The 17339-nt window shown below is 36.1% G+C and overlaps 1 protein-coding gene across 8 annotated transcripts in view; it reads left to right on the plus strand.

Annotated features, from left to right (window-relative positions):
• The window catches only part of BANP (BTG3 associated nuclear protein), a 169153-nt gene that overhangs the window by 54810 nt on the left and 97004 nt on the right, over nt 1-17339 (plus strand). For all 8 annotated transcript variants that reach the window (XM_074882010.1, XM_074882009.1, XM_074882011.1 and 5 more), the window contains one exon: nt 11674-11913. In XM_074882010.1, the coding sequence (XP_074738111.1) occupies nt 11674-11913 (240 nt within the window). The remainder of the gene's footprint in view (nt 1-11673; nt 11914-17339) is intronic.

Below are 17339 nucleotides of genomic sequence, written 5' to 3' on the forward strand. Positions count from 1 at the left end.
TTAGAACACTCATCCATTAAAAATCTCTCTGAGATTGATGAACGCTTTGAGAATCAGATTAGTAATCCCCTGCACCTACCTCTTGCCCTCGCGAAGATGAGAGAGGACCGCTTGCACAGAAGGAATGCTAAGCAAACTAGCCTGCAAGATATCACAGAAATTAAATTATTAATAAAGGAAGTGATGAAGAATAATAGGTCTCTTGTGCAGACTTGTTTTCTTCAGCAGTAAAAGGCAAAAGTTACAGCACCCATCAGCTTGCTTTCATCGTCTGTGAAAGAATTCTGAGTGACTTTGAGTTGCTCAAAGTAAACTCGATTGATTGTAAAATATGAGGGGCTGAGAATGGCGTACGTCAGCCCTTATGGACTGAGACTAAACAGCAGGTTTTCAGTATGACTCCCATCTGTCATCTTGTGTCAGGAAAGCAAAACTAAGCTGTGTTTATAGTTGGGCTTTAGCTGACTTTGGATATGGCACTGACGTGTGGATATATTCAGAATTTAGTTAATACATTTATATAAAGGCATTGTTTGGCTGTTTTCAAAGAGCATTTGATCATGTATGGTTGTTTAAAAAATATTAGTGTTATTGCCTTTCTATTCCTGAAAAATAATTATGCAGAAGCGTGGAGGCCAGTTCCTGGTTCCAATAATAGTCTAGAATAAGGGTGTTGGGGGTTTTTTTCACTTTAACTTTATTCGATTTTTCAATTGTATATTACTCTTTCTGCATGTGCAGTAAGGTGTGTTCTCTCTTTTCTTTGAGCAACAGTTACTTGATTCTTTGCTTTTCAGAAAACTGAAAATGCTGATCTGTTTTACAGATGCAGTTAATGGTCTGCAAAGTGTTGATTTTAGAACATAGTATTTATGAACTGAAAGCACATAGAGATACTCAATCTCTAATTTTTGTGAAATTTTGTGAATTTATTCCAAAGTGAAATTTGGAAAAAATAATTAATGTCCTTTCATGTGGGGGTGATAGCAGAAATATCAACAACTGATGTATTCATTGGACTGCAGTTCTAATAGAAGTGTTCATAAAGTAATCTTGCACAAGTGAAGATAAAACCCAGCAAGAACAGAATTGTTCGGTATTGTCTTACCAGTGTAAAATCAAATTAAAATAGGCTAGAAGGCTTACTAGTAAGTGACTTACTACTTTTATTAATGTCATATTTTTGGCATAGAAAATACCAAGTATATCCTTGTTCAGCCAACTAAGTAATAGTGTTTTTTCATTTAACTTGTAATTTTACCCCATAGATATTAATAACTGTCAAAAGTTATTAGTCTGTTGTTGTTTTGAATGCATATGTTAGAGCGTGTCTTTTCTGCTCTAACTTTGTTGCAGCCAAGTGGATCTTCTGGGGAAATCAGAGAAGAGCAGTTGATATGAATGTATAAACAGTAGTGTAAGCTTATAACCACGGGCTTTAGATGTAAAATTATTTTTCTACAAATGGGAGGATAATTTAATACTGAGATCAAAGCTCAAAACTCTGTTTTAGCAAACTTCTGTTTTAAGGAGATGTCTTCCTCCAGAAACACTGTTTGAAAGAATTGAACGCCACTGATCCTCTTAGAGTTTAAATGGGGAAGGGACATCAATTTAAAACTAACTAACTTTGAATCTTTGGGTTCTGGAGATCTAGATTGGACCCTTCATTCAAATCCTAAGGAAAAAATATAAACATTTTTTTACTCTACTGAAATTTGGTACTGAATGAAGAAGCCCAGGTGTGACCCACTAAACACACATTTGAGTAGAAGTGAAAAAGCAGAAAGCTCTTAGAACAGCAAACATACAGTTTACCAAGTAACACTGTGTCCAGCTGCTCTATTCTGGTAATTTAAACTGCTCAGGCAATGCTCAAATGTTACTTCTAAGTGCTGTCTGTAAGGTCTAATTGACTTAATCATCACCTATCTCTTTTCTCTTTATTTTTCTGATTTAGGAAAAAATCTCCTCCTTGTATTTTTAACACAATATGCTAATGTTTAAAAAGGTCCTCACTTTAACCAAGAGTCATTGTTTCAAACCAGAGATCTTTTTGTCATATAATTATCCTAGTTACAATCTTGGCTAAGAAGTTCTGATTTGGAAGAGCTTTTGGATTGCTCCTCTGACAGTTGTGAAACTGTCCTTACCCACAGGGCACTTAATAACTCTCAAGTCTGGTTAAGTCAAGTTCTCTGTTTTGAAACATCAGAGCTATATAGGTAACTCATGGTAGAAATGCAGCTGAGCAGTTTACATCAGGAGGTATACCTTTGTGTTTTCATATAAACATTTTCTTTCTAAAGTGCAGCTTCTAGAAATTTGAAGTACCCAGCTGTTCCCGTGTTTTAGAAGTCTTTTGTGTAGTGGTTATTCCTGGAATATGTGAACGTGTCTGTCTTAGCAGAAATGTTTTCTGGAGGAAAGAAACCACCAAACATGAATTACAGCATGACGTGTCAAACTTACAAACAAACCATTTTCATGTGCAAGTATCTAAGAATTTGGATAGAGGCTAGTTTTCGGAAGGGTTTTGGTAGATGAAAACAATGTAAATATAATGAAAATTAATGTCTTTGCTGTGTTTTCCTGAAGCGCTGTATGCTTTTTCTTTAATCTGGAGGAAACCTCTGTTTAAAAATATAGGGGACCTTTCTTGTTTGTTGTCCTCTCTTTCTTTTTTTTCTTTTTCCCCAGCATGGATTGCACATCTTTTGCATTTAATGGAATAAGAAACAAACATTTATCACTAAGAAGTGTTTAAAGTAAATGTCAGCAGTTGATAGATGTGTTTTTCTCTTTTAAAAGTCCAGTTAATTTTGACATGAGTGTGTTCTTACTGTAGGTTTTGGAGTACAGCATATTCTCTCAGTTTAAACAAAGTTGTGCTTTTCTTCTGTCTTGAACTTTCTAATTAGGCTTAAAAACAATGAGCAATTGATTAATAAAGAACACTTAAAACATCATCATTTGGGCCTGGTGTCTATGTACATGTTATTTTTGTAACAGACTGTTGTAAACCTTCAGGAACTGTTACAAAAAACTTATTTGTCCCTTTGTGTTTGTGAGGATTTAGTTGCTCTGTGTGTTAAATGCTTTATAACACAGTGACTTTTATCCATCTGTTCAGCTGTGATTGGAATGGAGTTGATATTTCTCTCAGGTATATTGAAGCTGTGCAGAATTGTGTGACTTAAATGTCATGGGCACCCTCCAACTTTGTACAGTTCACTGTGCTATGCAAAGCAAAGATAGCACAGGGAGAGATTTCATTAATTTCACTGATACAGTTTCAGAGTGGGAGAGCCGTTAAGTTTTATATACTAAGGATGCTGAATTTTTTTTAATAGTTACGTGGAAATTTGTGTGTTAAATGATGGCACTATTCTGTTTACCTCTTCAGTTTTCTGATATTATACTACTTAAGCTTTCAGGGTGGTCACAGAAGGAAAAGTTTAGACTGTTATTTTGAGAAGACTATTTTTCTGTGCTTTCCAGAATTCTTGTATGTTTATAAAGGTCTGTAGACTCTGAATGGGATTTCACCAACCTAAAATGCTACGGTTGATACTTAGTGTCCTTCTTGCACAGAAATTATTTTGTGGATCGATTCTTTAGGCCTTTTTATCTCTGAAAATGTCAGTACTAGTTGATTACGTGGTAGCTAAGCCTCATGTATAGTCTGTTTATGAAAAATTTAATCCTAACATTGTTGTGTTCTTTTGGATTTTGCCTTCCACTGCAAAAAGTAATACTGTGAAGAACATGAGATCCACACTAGTTTTAAATTACAGATGTTTTAAACCTATGGTGGTATTAAATACCTATATTGTTTTCTGACTTTAATGAATTCTCTAGTACTGGTATGTGGCTGTAATCCTGTCGAGTTGGTTTTCAATTGACTAAGCTATAACCTGGCAACCATATGCACTTTCATGAATCTGTTTAAAATATATTCTGACATTCTTAAATACATTTGTCTAAACTTGTTAACTGAAGAGTTTTAGCATTAGACAAAGAAAAGCAAGTTGCAGTAACTATGAACAAATAAGTTTTGGTAAGAATGGTGAGCAGATTTTCAAAGGATCAGCACTTAAAAGGAGCCTTTTATGTTCTTAATAGATAACATCTGAGTCAAAAATAACACTGTTTTGTCTAGATTTCAGTTACCTCCCATCTTATTTACTGTAAGGACTCCTCTCTGGCCTTATTCAGAAAGCTGTTACAAATACAGTTGTCCAAATTCATAATTTTAACCCCATCATCTTCTCCGTGCATCCCCTTCCCTACTCCATGGCACCCTCATTATGAAGGAAGGTCTTGACCTTTGCCATCTTCCAGTCACTGTTTAGAGTTGCTCCGGCTTCCTCAGCCATAGATGACAGGTTTCCTTGCTTGTCATGTTTTCGCAGAGACTTTTATGCTTCCTTCTACTTCCCTGGGAGGAGATCCTCATAACTAGATATATACATCACTGTCCGTAATACTCATAAAATTGTCTTTTCTCATGGTGTTTACATAAAACTTAGCTATAGTTAAGATACCTTTCTCTTAAGATACTCTTTCTTTTGGTGATGCCTACCATCTCAGTGTGTGTTGTCACCTGTCTGTCTCTCTGTAATCCACTTACTGTGGATTCTGTGGATTACTGCCATGTTCTTGGATTGTAAAATTGCTGGGTAAGGTCGTTGTATTTGTTCTGTACTTATGTAGCACCTTCTGCAACACTTGATTCTGATTCAAGACTGTTACACTCCTGGATTTATAGAAAACAGTCAAAAAGTGTGGCTATTGCTTACTTGTGATTTCTTATTTGTGGGTAAAACTGCTTGGAATTCATGTATAGAAGATTGCACTTAGTTCATAAAGAACTTTTTCTGGTAAGTCTTGAGCTTGTACTAAATAGCAGTTTCAGAATTTTACATGGTCAAGTACTGTTTTACCAAGAAACGTGTGCTAACAGCAGAAAGCAAAGAATAGCTAATATCCAAATATATTTAGTAATTTTTTTGATAAATTAGTTTTGCTGTGATCAGGCAGTTTTGTGTTTCCTCTGAAGGTGTTGAATTTTATTTTGAAAAACTTTACAAGAACTTGCCCTTCAAAATTTCACATTAGACTATTGGTAAAAACAGAATTTGCTTTTTTTAATGCAGCTTATGTACAGAAAAATACTAACTCAAGCAGCTGCTTCAATTTAGCTCAGCAAAGCTCAAATGTTGAATACTTACTGTTCAACTAAAGAAGCTATCTAAAGGCACTGTGATTATACTTGCACGCTTCTCTAGGAGATATGATGAAAGCATTATTTGCTTAATACTAGATATTGCTTTCAAGATACAAGGGGCTTCAAGATGTAAGGAATATTATAATAATACTGTTCTTAGACATACTCAGTATATGGTAACATTTAAAATATCTAATCTGTGATTTACTGTACAAACAAGAGGAGCATCTGTTCCTAAAACATTAATGCACATTATGTTATCCTTTTAAATCTTTCACAATAGAGTTACTGTCCTGTCTTTAATATGGAAGGAGAAAAAATCAGGCCTTCTCATCTTTGTGGTATAAGAATGTCCCATTCAGCATTACTATGGTGCTTTAAAAGCAGATATTTTTAAAAAGCCTATGCTAAAGCCAAGACTTTGAAATTACTAAGAAAGAAACACACTGTCCTTAGTATCTCCCAGGCATGTGAAATGCTCTTGAACAGAGCTCCATGAAAGCTGTTTTAAAGTGATATAAATAAAATGGCAAGATCCATTGATTTAGAATTTGGTTCAGTGAACTTTACTCTTGATACACTGACATATGATGTTTGGCACCATATATGATAGTTTTCTATCATGTCTGCTTTCTTTGCATTCCTTTTACTGCATTTTAAGACTATTAAAAATACAGAATTAAAAATGTAAACCTGCGTATTTTTTGAGAAGATAAGGGAAAGCTGGTCTACATAGTGTGCTAATTAAAGGGGGAATAATCTTTTTCCAAATGAAATTGTTTAGTCACATATTGTCTCTTCAACTTTGTATCTGAAACAGTCTTTTTACAATAGTAGTATTAAATAGTGCTCAGAATTTACTTTCCAAATGTGAATCCAAGCAGCTATTTGTACGTGGTCCAGACTTATCTGTCCACAGGATTTTTCAGTTTACCGAAAGATCAAATCTTGCATGTTATATGATCATTTGCAGCACTTGGCTTTTTTCTGCCAAGCTCCTTATGACCAGATACAGAGAGAGAATGACCTTTTAAATAGCGAACTTTTTGTACCCTAAAACAATATTGTATGTAGCTGATGTGAAGACACTGATGAGACTTCAAGAGCTTCAGTGACTTGTTAAAGCCAAAGAAAACTATAGAGATTGAATTGCTTTGATTTTTTTTTTTTTAATTATTATTATTGGGAGTAAACAAATGAACAATGGTTTCTTCCAGGTATCTGTCACTGTGATGTTTGGAATCAACAGTCTGGTCCACTGTGTAAAGTTAAATGTAAGAAAAAGGCAATAAACAAGAAAGTGGGCAAAATCTAAATTAGAAATCTGATTTCTGTCATGAAATGCATTTTCTCAGTGTTTAAAAAGCCTTCTAAGTCCATGGATTTTAATTTTCCCAATTTTATCTGGATTTTTTTTAGCCGATTGGTTTACATTACAGATGATCACATAGTCTTAATTTTCTACTTCCGTTGAATAAATTCCCTGGCCTTCCATGAGTCATAAAGTAAGTGAAGCTCCTCTTTCTCTCATGGCTTTAACCGCATACTAAAACTGAGGCTTTATTTTTAAGAAACTAGTAATCTTGCTGATGTTATGCTGAGACTTCTATGCACACCATAGTATTTGCTGAGCCAAGTATACTTTGGTACTGCATACCCATCTATGTTCTTTTGTGCTGTGTGTTGTCTGTCAGACAACAGAAGAAACTGTGAGTGCAGGGGAGTGCAGGATATATTTTCAGAATATTTCGTACAGTGTACCAGCCCTCTAACCACGGGGGCTTAGAAGTTAACTGGAACTGTGTCTCCTGTAGCCAAATCCTTTGTGTCATACAGAAGATTGTACCTGGAGCACGCAATTCTTCTGGCTATCTTTCTTTTATATTTACATGCAAGTTAAACCTTTTTTTTTCCCCCGCAAGAATAGTCAGGCAAAAAACCCCAGTTCTGTGTCCAGGGCTGGTGTTCGTGGATGTGTGTGTGTGTTGTACGCCTCCTTTTGCCAGAACTCCCAGCATCTTAATTGCTTTTTGTGGTGGGAGGAGGTTTTGGTGAGCATAGCTTTAAAGCTAGTTCTTTAACTTTTCTTTTTGCACAAGCTTTAAATCAAATTGCTAGATTTGTGGGTTAACATATAGCTCGTTGTCACTCTGCTCCTTATTTAATGATTGTTAGTTAATAAAGTCAGTGCTCTGTAGCTTGTCCGTTCATCACTACCCCTGTGAAGTCTTGCAGGGGCGAAGGACTTGGGCTAATTGACAGAAGTTTATTTAAAAAGATGGTGATGAATTTTCTACACATCAGCCAAAATATTATTTAATTTCTCTAAAATGGGGGTTTATTTTTGTAGGTTAGTATTTGGGGGTTTGTTCTATTTTTTAAAAAAAGTTTAATCTTTCTGCCTTTGTACTGCAGCTACCAGTCATTTTTCTCAGCTGCAAATGCCAGATTTGCACCCAGCCTTGTTAGTAAAATAAACACAACTACTCTGAATAATGGAACATGTTAATTCAAGTGCTTATGTGGGCAGGTGTTTCCTTTTGTTTTTCCTTGGTTTAAAGAAGTGACTGACAGCACCTAGTGAGAGCTTTGCTTCTGTTCTCACTGCTGATGCTCACATGTCAAAGTAGGGGAGTGCATCCCAATGGAAAGATGTGAGTAACAGTTAAGTGTCTGTCATTTCCCCAGGCAGAAAAACACACACACATATGTCCAGAGCGAGTCTGAAAGCCACAGTGACTCTTGTTTGGTTTTTGTTCTCTTGACACATAGGGTTTCTTGATGCTAACCTTAAAGCTGGCTCGTCCCGTTTCCATAGAAATGCTCGTTTGCGTAGCAGCCCCAGCTGCCTCTTGTCTTCTCGCACATCCCTGCAGAAACAGAGGAACGGTCAGCTGGGTTGTGAGATAAAAGAAATGGACTTAATACAGTAAAAAAGATTTGAAACAGCGTTGAAAAGTGAACTAGTTCTGGATTCAGTAGAATGGAGATAAAGGCAAATTTTCTGATCTCTAAAAGAAAAAAAAAACATTGAAGAGGAGCTAGAAATTAGTCTGTCTGTCATTGAAATGAGCTTCTGAGTACAGAGAAGAAATCAGATAAAAATGTCAGGACTTTTAACACTGGAAGGAGAAATGATCAAGAGCCACTTCTCTGATGATACATTTGGTGTAAAGAAACTCAAGGAAGTACCTTTCCACATAGCACTCAAAATGCATTCAAAATGCAGTGAGGCCATTAGGAAAATTAAGGAAAGAAAAATCCTTCAGGGCAGAACAAAAAAGGTGTGTGATTAACTGAGTTAGAGATGAGCGTGTGCATTTATGCTTCATTATTTTTAAGAAAAGTGTGTTCTTTGACTGTATTCTTCTTTCCCAAACCCATCACGTGTTATTTGTGTTTTAGTAGCCTTTAAGGAATAGAAGCAGCTGTGTATGGGTGTACAGTGCCTAGTGGAGTCCTGACTCAGTACCTGGCTATTGCAACATATGTACTAAATAACCTGACTCATCTAGATTCTATCTAGATATTACTTGTAATGCTGATAATACACGTAAAGAACCATTTCAGTAAGCATAAAAGGATGTTTGAGTGCTAGGAGCTTCAAATTATGCACCTTTAATCAATAGTATTTATGTACTTAATTGTTCAGAGAGAACTTCCATCAAACTCCCACTCTTTTTTCCTCTTATTAAGTCTGTCTTCTCCCACACCACACCCCTTGTTCAGAACAGTCTGCCTCCCTCGTAACTGGCACTGTACTTCCTCTTTTCACCATTTTTTTGTGTGCCAGTCTCATCATATTTGCTGTATGCAAATTACCAGGTGTGTTGGCAGGCCGGTAGGAATTATTTTTATATACGATAAGGAATAGTTTAGCTTTTGTGCCCTCAAGTAGCTGCAGTGAGGCAGTAGAGTCATGGTTAACTTTAGTCATGCAAGTTCCACTTAATGCAAAATGATTATAAAGCAAATTCCCTTTTCTGTTGAAGCTCTTAAAGCAGGAGGAAAATACAAGAGATAATTTAATGTGGGGCTTGTGTTCATAGGTCAGAATAACAAGATAGTGTCTTTTTTCCAGGCTGTTAGCAATAAAAGAACAGTTGCATGTGGTAAAAACAGTATGTTCTGGATTCTGTGCCAGTGTAAAAAAAAAAAAAAAAAAAAAAAAAGAGATGATTTTGCAAATTGAAAAAAATCTTTGCTTCACGTAGGTTGATAGCATTTGTTAAACAAGATTGCAGGTGAAAGGTGTTCCATAAGTAGTAATAACTCTCCTATCTAATAGTAATTCTGTGAACTGGTAAGGAAGTAACTTTTGGATAGGATGTAGGATCATTTACTAAGCCTTCCTAGAATTTCTTTGAAAAACTTAATGCATTTATCGAGAGATGTTTTTGCTTTGTCAGCTCTGCCCAAATTTTTATAGAACAGTCAATTTATCTTCAGGAACAGACTGTTGTTTTCCCTGATAATGTTAACCAGACTTGTGGTGAGGCCAGACACAGTAGCATTCAAAACAAGTCATAATTAATCTGAACCACCTTTGTTTTCAGATGGCACCTGGTACTGGGAGCAGAAAAAAGCTAGTGTGTGCCCTATTACGTAGTTTAGGATGAAAAGTAAGGTTCAAATAAAAAATACATATGAAAAAATTCCAAGTGTATAAAAATATATTCAGAACAGAGCATTGTGTTCTTCAACAGAAGAAAGTTTGAGGGACTAGCTGCTACATACATCAGCAATAAATATTTTTCCTTACAAATTATTGTAGTTGATAATCTGATGTTTATAATGATATATCAGTATTGCATAATCTAACATTTGCTTCATGCTGTCATTATTCATTGCAATAAACTTGCATCTGACATGTGGTATGACTCAACCCAAAGGTCATGTTGGAAAAGTGTTTTTTAGTGTTTGAGTTGCTTTTATGTTCTATTTTATTGCATACTTTTGGCTTGTAGTCTAGTAAAATGCAGGCTGCTTAACTTGTGCCAGTACTCGGAAATAAAGATGCTGATTGCTCAGGGGTCTGTTCAGTGTGAAGAGGATATGCTCATCTGTCTGAACTCGGTCACCTTGTTTGGGGACCAGAAGGGTTATGAAAACCAGGAATTTGTGACTTTGTATATACCATGAAATGCTACTGCAAGATAAATCATGTAATTTAATTACCTGGTCACATTTTTACCAGTTTGAAGGTGTGTGAAACAATGAAATACAGTAAAGCTCCAGAATGGAAGGGCCAAGTGACTCCTAAGTCAGGAAGCTTTGTTTTACTCCACAAAGTTGAGCAAACATAGAAATCAAATCCAAATGGTCTGTGTCAGAGAACATTGAAATAGTGCTGGAATGTTGCTCTATTCAGTTCCTATTAGCGTTGTCAAGATTTGTACTGGAAATTTTGTTCTTATCTGAAATGAGTCTCCTCCTAGGTCCTGTGTTGCATCCTCTGCTTCGGTAGGGATTGATCATTCTTATGAGCTCTGTTCTGGTTTCTGGTCAGCCTTGAATCCACTAACTTCTGACATTGTCTGCAAAGATTAATTTCCAGGGAGGGCTTAGTGTTCCTCTTAAAATGAATAGGTTTTTTTCCTACCAAACTGAGAGGCTGGGATAGAAATCAGAAAACTTCTTTATATATAAAATGTCTGTGTATACACAAGAGAAGTCACGTATAGTTCTGCTGCAAATGACCTTAGACTTGAATAGAAGGGAAGATGCACTTGGCAAATGATTAGTGATTGATTCATTATCTTTATGCTGTTCCTTGGTAAACTGTGTGTTTAGGAAATAGTGTAAATTACTGGCCACTAAATTTGAAGAAGGACTGAAATTCTGTTTGGGATCTCTGGCTACCTTTTGAATGATTGTCATTGCTTGAAATACTCTAAGTGATTAAATACATTACTGTTCACTATTGATTATAGTTTCTTAAATTTATAATCTTGCTTAGACTCATTTTAATCTGATGCTTTTGGGGTAAAATATGGTTCAAAGCTGTTAGCTTCTTGAAATTAGCTGTACTTTAAGAATATTATGGTGTTGCGGTAATCTTCATTTTTAGGGGATGACTAACTTGATGAATGAGAACACTGTGAATATAGTGTGTTCCTTCAGCTGTTGGCCTCTAGTACGAGACACTTTAAAAAGATAATAGAGAGCGAGTTAGGCATCTGGACTAATGGCACCAGTTCCTCATGTAGGCCAGAACATTAATGGCAATAACTTTGGTCACCGTTGGGTGTGGATTTGAGAATAACTTTTTATCTGTAGCAAATCTTGTGAGCCCATTAGTCACGCTAAATTTTAAAGAAGTTTATGGAGACTGTGAAGAAAACTGGAAGAGCTCATGATAACTTAAGAAATGTTGCCTGTAACTTGAACCCGACTGTTTCATTCTGTGCCACAATTAGACTTTCCACAATCTCTGTTTTTAGAGGATTACCCCAATGGGACATGGCTTGGAGATGAAAATAATCCTGAGATGCGGGTCCGTTGCCCCATCACCCCTGCTGACATGCTGCACATCAGCACGAACTGCCGCACAGCTGAGAAGATGGCACTGACATTGCTTGATTATCTCTTCCATCGGGAAATTCAGGCCATCTCCAACCTTTCGGGCCAGGGGAAGCATGGGAAGAAGCAACTTGACCCTCTCATGATTTATGGAATTCGCTGTGAGTATAATACTGAAAACTTTGAATTTATACTGTATAGATAAGGCAGAAACTGTCTGCTACTTGCAGTTAAAACTGTTTTGTAAGAATGGAGTAGGTATTGCTGTTAGACAGATGTTTTGTTAGCGTTTGTGAAGGAATCCTAATGGGCTCATTTAATTTAGCTTGCTGTGGGTATTCACCAGAAATTCCTCAGTCTTGAAATCTGAATTCAGATTTCTTTGCAACTACCAGCTGGGAGCACAACAAGTGTAGTAAATGCCAGAGAAATACTATTTTCTCAGATAATGGAACAAATAATAAAACAAATTACACATATTTAAATGTTGTTCAAGTGTTCAAAATAGTATGGTCTTGACTCTTAGTTTTTTACTTCCCATTTACGTGTATTATTTCAAAAGACTAGCTGACATTGAGATGGAGGAAATTTGCAGTCTCTACTAAAGGAGAGATTAAGTATCATAAAGTCTGTGGATTCGTAACAGGAATGTGTATGATGCAAATGTATTTCTGTCTGCTCCAGCATGCATGAGTCTCTTGGTTATTAAAGCTATTGTGGAGTAATGAACAGATACTACTTATACTGAAGATGCAATTTTTGGCAATTCAAAAGGAATCAAATGTGTTTCACATCTTGAATATAGTAGACATAGCCACTAGTTTTAAGTGAAAAGAAGAATCTGGACATATACATTTTGCTCTGAGATGGTGAGTTCTAGTAGGGGATTACTCAGTGAATACACTGAGGACAGCCAAGTCTATTCCATGCACTTTGGTGTGAATATTTTCCAGCAAAAGAGGTAGGCGAAGGCCTCTCAAACAGCCAAGCATCTGACACAAGTGTACAGCTCTTGTGTGGTACCTTTGCTATGCGTGCAAAGAGGAAATGGATTGAAATGTTAGTGCGGAATGAAGAGGGAGTCTAAAAATGACCAACTTTACTAGCTGGACTAGATTTTAATATACTAATAGGTCTCACTGTTAAAAGATTCTTTATAGTCACATATTATGTAGGTCAGCAATGGATTAGTAGAGTGGGAATAATACATTGTACTAGAGTGTTTAGTGTGCAATTGCCAATTTGAAATGCCAATTAAGGCTTAAGAACATAGCCAGAGAGAGCTTATTTTGACTGGTGTTTGAAGAACTTGATGTTTTGTTTTTATGCTTCTGTTAGGGCAATGTGTTTGATAGTTACATGGAAGAAAATGTGAAGAATATTTGATGATGAGACTGTTGTGCTTTCTTGACACTGAACTGAGCTGAGGAAATACAGTCCTATTGACCTGCTTTTGTTTCTAGTAATTAGCTGGCTGTCTCAGGGAAATTGTTAGGCAAACCTAACCCATTCAGTTTGCTGCATTAAGCCAATTTTTTGTCTCGTTAACATACCTGAAGCAGAAGACTTCAGGTTTCTACTGCAAATATATGAAATATATATTTTTAAGGGAGATCATGGATCAACATAATTTTGATCTCCAAAACCTTTTTAGCTATTGATCTCATCAGTGCAAGTGACCTTGTTCCATTGTGTTTTTAAAACTTAGATTTTTGTTGACATTAGTTTTTAGAAACATAAAGAAATGAACAGCCTTCTTCCCTTGCTCCACTCTTAAAGCCAGTCATTAGCAACCCTTTTCCCCATCCCTTAAATCTGTGCGCACAAATCAAATGAGTGAGTTTATAACTATTTGTGTAGGAAGAACAGGGTTTTGAAAATGTGAACATGGGGAAGGAATGTGCTCATGTGACTGAATGCTCAAGCTAGGGATTATGTCATTTATATGAGGCATTCTGACCATGAAGAAATTGGATTATAGAAGCGATCCCTGCAGCTGGAAAAGGTCTGCAGTGGCGGAAACGTAACAGCAGTGGATCACAAGCAGCAGCATTCGGAATGATGGGCACAGGAACCACTGTCCGTGCCTTTGGTGTCATAAGCACGGTTTGGAAGGTTTTGGGATCCAAGTCTCTGAAGCATAGCTTTATTTCTTCATGTTGACTAGTGTGTTGATTTTGGGAACTAGTCCATAACAAACCAGGGCTGGTTTATGCCTTCTGGAAAAATACACCCCATGTGAATCTGACCTGAGTTTACTTTTTTGGGTACTCGAATATTAATGGTTATTGAGATTTGTTATCAGCAATGACAAAGAATCTTGTGGCAACAAATGATAAAAATGCATGTAAACTTGATGAAGCAGCAAATTTAATAGTAACAACATTGGTCCAAAAATGATGATATCATGTAATAACCTAATATGTCACCATTGTGAATAATTAAGTTGAAATATGATTTCAGTAGCCTGTTTATGAATTTGCTGCGATGTGAGTGAGCATATGGATGACTCATAACTTTTGAGGATGCGATTCTGGCTGTGTTCAGTTCAGTGGCAGAACTCCTGGTGAGTTCAGCTGTGCCCTGATTTCATCCCCCACACTTGTCAGAGAGGTACCGGGAAGAGCCCTGCCATGCCACAGCCACTTGCTTTACCAGTCCACACACCATCTGTTTTTTATTGGTGAAGTGTTCCATAAAATCTACCAAAAATTGAGTGCAGCGCTAGCATGGGAACTAAATTAGGTTGTTGTCCTAACAATGTGGCTTGCTTCTGCTCTGAGCAGTAATACTTTGATGCATTATTTTAAAGTTAAATGAAAAAATCTAATGTCATCAGCCTCGTGTTTGCCAATCATAGCTAGAAAAGCTCAAGCCAATATAAAGGATTTTATTTTTCCTTTTATTTAGAGTTTCTTGAAGTTTGTCAGTGGAAAGGTATTCCTTCCCTCTTTTTTTTTCTAGAAGAAAAAGAAAACACCAACCAAATCTCTATTTAATAGGGAGAATATTTTGTATAATATGCAGAAACTATAGAAAATGACGAGATGTATGTTTATTAAAAATTCTTGATATACTGCATAAGGTTTACCGCAAGAGAGATGAAAGTTTATCTTTGGAAGTATAAATTTTCACTTGTGGTATGAATTTGCTTGTGGGGTGGCAGTGGTATTTAGAGAGTTTTTGGGCAAGAAACCAAAATGACTTAAACACACTATATGTCATTAAGTAGCTCATTACTTCAGCCCTACTAAAAATGTAGACATTTTCTGGTGAAATATGATATAAGGACATCCGCACTTGTCATTTTCTTTGTGAAACAAAAAATGAAGGTTTAGCTCTTTTGAGATTTTATAGCAATCTCCACAATCTGTTTGGAAAAAACAGATTTCCAAATTCAGAATTTTACATTTATAAGAAACTTTGACACAAAGGATGATTTTTAGATGTCATCTTGGAAAAAATTGAGAGGGGATTTCTGAAGTTCGTAAAAGAAAATCTATCAATAGTTCTTTAAAATAATTGAAGTAATTAAACCAAAATAACATTAGTTATTTCCTGTGTGTGTAACTTTGTTAGCGTGTCATGTCTGTGAAAGCCTCTTGCATCTGCACATGTGTTTTTGCAGACCCTCAACAATCATTTTTAACACACTTGTTAGTTTTGGCTAATTAAGACAAGGGGGTAGAAGGTCAGTACCTACACATTAAATACAGAACGAGTGGTTGGGTGGAGGAAGGAGATGCAGATTCACTAATTGCGTTAAAGGGAACCTGTGCCCTTAGTTCAGTTGTATTATTGGACACCAGAAATCCTCTTTTGGCTCCATACAGTCATCTGTTGCTAGGGGAACTATTCAATATTGCATATTGAAATAACTCTTACATTAGTGACATGATGATTGTTTAAAAAAAAATCTCCAAAACAAGAACAAAAAACCCCATCAAAAAGCCCCAGTACCCGCAGAAGGGAGGGCACTGTGGTGAAGGATGTATGAGCACTGTTATAGCCAGTTTAGGATTATTCTGTTGAGTTTTCCCATCCTCTTCCAAGACTGCTTCCTAGAGTGAATGTGTGCTGATTTGCATTCATGAGTTAACATTTATTTCCTCCAGAACACGCTCCTGTCATTTAAATAACATAGAAAAAAAGTGTTCTCTGAAAACACCTTATGATAAAGTCTGGTTTTTAACTATATGGTAAATTCTGTATATTCTGTTTCAAATGGCACGTTGCCTTTTAAGATGCAATTCATTACTTTTTAAGAGGCAATTAAGAATATAGAATAGAAAAAAAATGGTAATCAAAGCTTGGTGTTTCTATTGTGTCATAATATTGCTTCCAGTAGTGATGGGACCACTTTTCTACTGTACTAGTTGAAAGAGATGTTAATACACTTTGATAGAAGAATGAAACATAGCTGCGTCCTCTTCTAAGGGCTGTTCAAACAGAATTAAGTACTATACTGCTTTATAAAAGTCACTGACACAATAGTGCTTGAGAAGCAGACCACCCGCATTTGTTTAATAGGAAACACATTTGGCTCCTGCTTGGTTGTGTAATGTATGTCAGTTAGATCAGTGTATGTATATATATATTCATGCACATAACCCAAACATCGTGTAGGTTGGGCCAGTTTAATCAACTTGTGTCATGTAAAGTCTGTGGATCGCAGTAAGTCACTACTGTTTCAGCTTCTCGTTTGCTTTTAATGAAGATTTTGATCTTGATAGCAATGCAGGATAAACAACAAATATACCACATTTTGTTCAGTCTTTCTTAAGCATTCTCATGCTTTGAAATACTGGAGGAAGGGTATATTAAGTTGCTTCTCATAGACAAACTGTTAGCTGTAATGTTTCTCACCAGAGGACCTGTTTTATGAGGCACTGCAAACTGTTGCTATTATACTGAGTGTTTTATATAACTAAACATTACAGTTACTGAAGATGTACACTGTAAATACAGAATGTATTTAGTAATTTCTGTTTGTTTTCATTTTTCCACTTAAAAGCTTTTTTTATTGCTGTATTTTTATCAATTATACCCATTTTTCCTTTTATATCCTTTTTTTCCTTCCTAATCTTTGTATGCTTTTTTGCATTCTGTCTTCCTTTCATTTCCTGTTTATAATTTTGGGCTTCATGTGTTTAATTTCTGAATATTGTACTAGTCACTAACTGCCAGAGAGTATAGTATATATGTACAATGATTTAAAACAGTGTTATACCTAGATGCAGTGTAGATCGCTACAAGTCTTGGTTATCAGCAACTGTAGACGTGCATCTAGACCTTGGATTCCATCAGGACACTGTTGGAGAACTTCCAGAAAAATTAATAATTTTTCAAATTGGTATTTTGTCCTATCTGTTTAATATTTCATCATCACTAGAAACTGATGAATTTCTGTAACCTGGATCGTTAAGACTACATTGGTAATTGTCATTTCAGTCCCTCCCCCCTGACAGACCAGCTAACTCAAAAATCAGTCATGCTCCGGATACGCTGGAGGTTTGGGGGAAAGAGGAATGGGTTAGTGGCAGTGCTCAAGCTAGTAATTTGTTGAGGATCTCTGTCTTCTGTTTAA

Source organism: Strix uralensis, chromosome 12 (assembly GCF_047716275.1).
Source record: "Strix uralensis isolate ZFMK-TIS-50842 chromosome 12, bStrUra1, whole genome shotgun sequence".
NCBI lineage: Eukaryota > Metazoa > Chordata > Aves > Strigiformes > Strigidae > Strix > Strix uralensis.